The sequence below is a fragment of the Solanum stenotomum genome, chromosome 9, assembly GCF_019186545.1.
Source record: "Solanum stenotomum isolate F172 chromosome 9, ASM1918654v1, whole genome shotgun sequence".
Classification (NCBI taxonomy): domain Eukaryota; kingdom Viridiplantae; phylum Streptophyta; class Magnoliopsida; order Solanales; family Solanaceae; genus Solanum; species Solanum stenotomum.
The window spans coordinates 30,273,502-30,275,633 of record NC_064290.1 but is presented as its reverse complement, the minus strand read 5'-3'; the positions used below and the strand labels follow the sequence as shown (position 1 = coordinate 30,275,633).

Below are 2,132 nucleotides of genomic sequence, written 5' to 3'. Positions count from 1 at the left end.
CACTCTCAACAAATCAACATTCCTATCATAGCGATCAAGAACAAAAAAAATCTAACAACTTTTCCTAGCAAACAATTCAGCGACATCGACAAAGAATTGATATCTCCTCGCACTTGCAGAAGAAGAAGACATAGATGATTCAATGGAGTCAAACTTTCCACAATATATAAATTTTAAGTCTGAATTAAATTTACTACTAATCCTCTTTAAAAAATTTACTATTTCAACTTGGGTATCAACCTGGATTTCCTTTCCAGTCTTGGTACGAGTTGTAATATGTTTTTTTAGGCTTTGATGGTTCTTCATTGTTGTCTTTGGCTGCACGCTACAGATTATATCAAAAGAAATTTAAAATAACATCAATATGTTCTAATTAAGTACAAAAAAAATGAAATTCATATTTTTAAAGAAATGTCGGCTAAGTATTACCAATGCCACGCGTACTCTTGCAAAATTAATAGGTCCCATTCGATGCCTCCACTTTTGTTTTTTCCTGTTTTGAGAATTCATCTCGCATATGGCCTATTATTAAATAAAAATAGATAATTGAATTGATAAATAAAAAAAAAGAATAGATATGATGCAAAATATGTCGATGAGTAGAAATGCATTATTTTAGCCTTACTCGAACAATTGGGTGCTTCCAATACTAGATCAGCAGGCAGAATTGATTATCTGGAATGCCATCAGGACGTTTTGCTAGCATATCTTCAAGGGTACTGTTTTTATCAAAAAAAATCTCTTTAATATTTTGCTTGTGTCGCCTCCAAGCATCACGAAGACCAGTCATCACCCACTTCTTTCCTTCTACTGGAAGTAGAAATTTGGACTATGCAAAATAAAAAATATTTAGCTTCAGTAAGTAAACACAAACAATAAAAATATGCAATCTCAAAAGTGATTGTTCTTACATTGATATATTCCCACATGCGCTTTTTAGTATCATTTGGCACCGCATGCCAACTAGTGTACATCAAGCTGATGAATCTAGGATTCCTTGCAATTGTTCCTATAAATTTGCTTAATTCTGACACTATCTTATTAGTTGGTCCCACTGCTTGTCCTTTATCAAATGTCACCTCCTTTCTTTCTTCCAAATTTCTTGCATGAATATCCTTAAATGCTATTTGTCCTCGAACTTTTTTTGGCTTCGATATTTCTAGATTGATGTAACAAACAGGAAATAAGAAATTTCTTTCATAACGAGTAATAAATCTTACAAGGTTTAAGACATACCTTTTGTAATACAATCAATGGCAATTTCCTCTTCTACATCACATTTATCTCCACCGAGTTCTTCTTGATCGACAAAATCATTCAATCCTTTGTTGTGTTCATTAATTATAGGAGCATGCATAAATTCGACATCAACTATTGTGTGGTTATCACGTTTTGTTTCATCATCTATGCGTATCCCTTGATTTTTCTGAAGTTGATCAAGACTATTAGTTGGTATGACCGACTTTCTCTTTACCTGATTGCAATTTGGTAGATCATGAATATCATGTTCATTGTGTATCCATTGGTTATCCAGAAACTGATCAATAGTGGTGGCTGGTCGGACCCACTTCCTCTTCACATGTTTGAAGTTAAGTAGATCCTCAATATCATGTTGTACCTCTCCATTACCTAGTGTTGTTCCAGTCACATGTACTGAAGCAGCAACACCTTCCTTGAAAACGTTTGGAACCTAGAGTAATTCGTAGGAAGTTTAATTCCTTTCTTTTGAATGGACTCTCCAGATTGAAATAACCTCTGTTTAGTTTGTCCTTTTCTTACAATCATATGTCAGGTACTAAGCTCTTCCCTTGAAGACGATTGAATTACTGATTTGTGCCCAAGCAATTTACTTTTTTCTTGTTGTGGAATGAAATCTTCAGAATTCTTTCTTTTATGTGGTATTGGTGCCTGATCTTTCTTAGCTCTATCATTGCATTTATTTGCAAGTTATTCTCTCTTAATCATGAATTTGTTGGCCAATTCAACACTTGATTGGTATTGCATATCAAAATCTAGATTATTCAATGGACTTTGAGCTTTGTTTGGATTCGAACCCTTTTTCTTTAGTATTGCTGATTGATTCATTCTTTCCCTGCAGTAATTTAACCTACAAAATAATAATTCATTAGATA

At 33.5% G+C, this 2,132-nt stretch overlaps 1 protein-coding gene across 1 annotated transcript; it reads right to left on the bottom strand.

Annotated features, from left to right (window-relative positions):
* Positions 1 to 640: 640 nt before the first annotated feature.
* LOC125875583 (uncharacterized) lies at positions 641 to 1,796 on the bottom strand. Its single transcript, XM_049556570.1, has 3 exons — positions 1,237 to 1,796; positions 912 to 1,159; positions 641 to 829 (listed from the first exon to the last, which is right to left on the bottom strand). Exons 1-3 carry the CDS (start codon positions 1,355 to 1,357, stop codon positions 650 to 652), a joined length of 549 nt encoding a protein of 182 aa, XP_049412527.1. The 5' UTR covers positions 1,358 to 1,796; the 3' UTR covers positions 641 to 649.
* Positions 1,797 to 2,132: the final 336 nt, after the last annotated feature.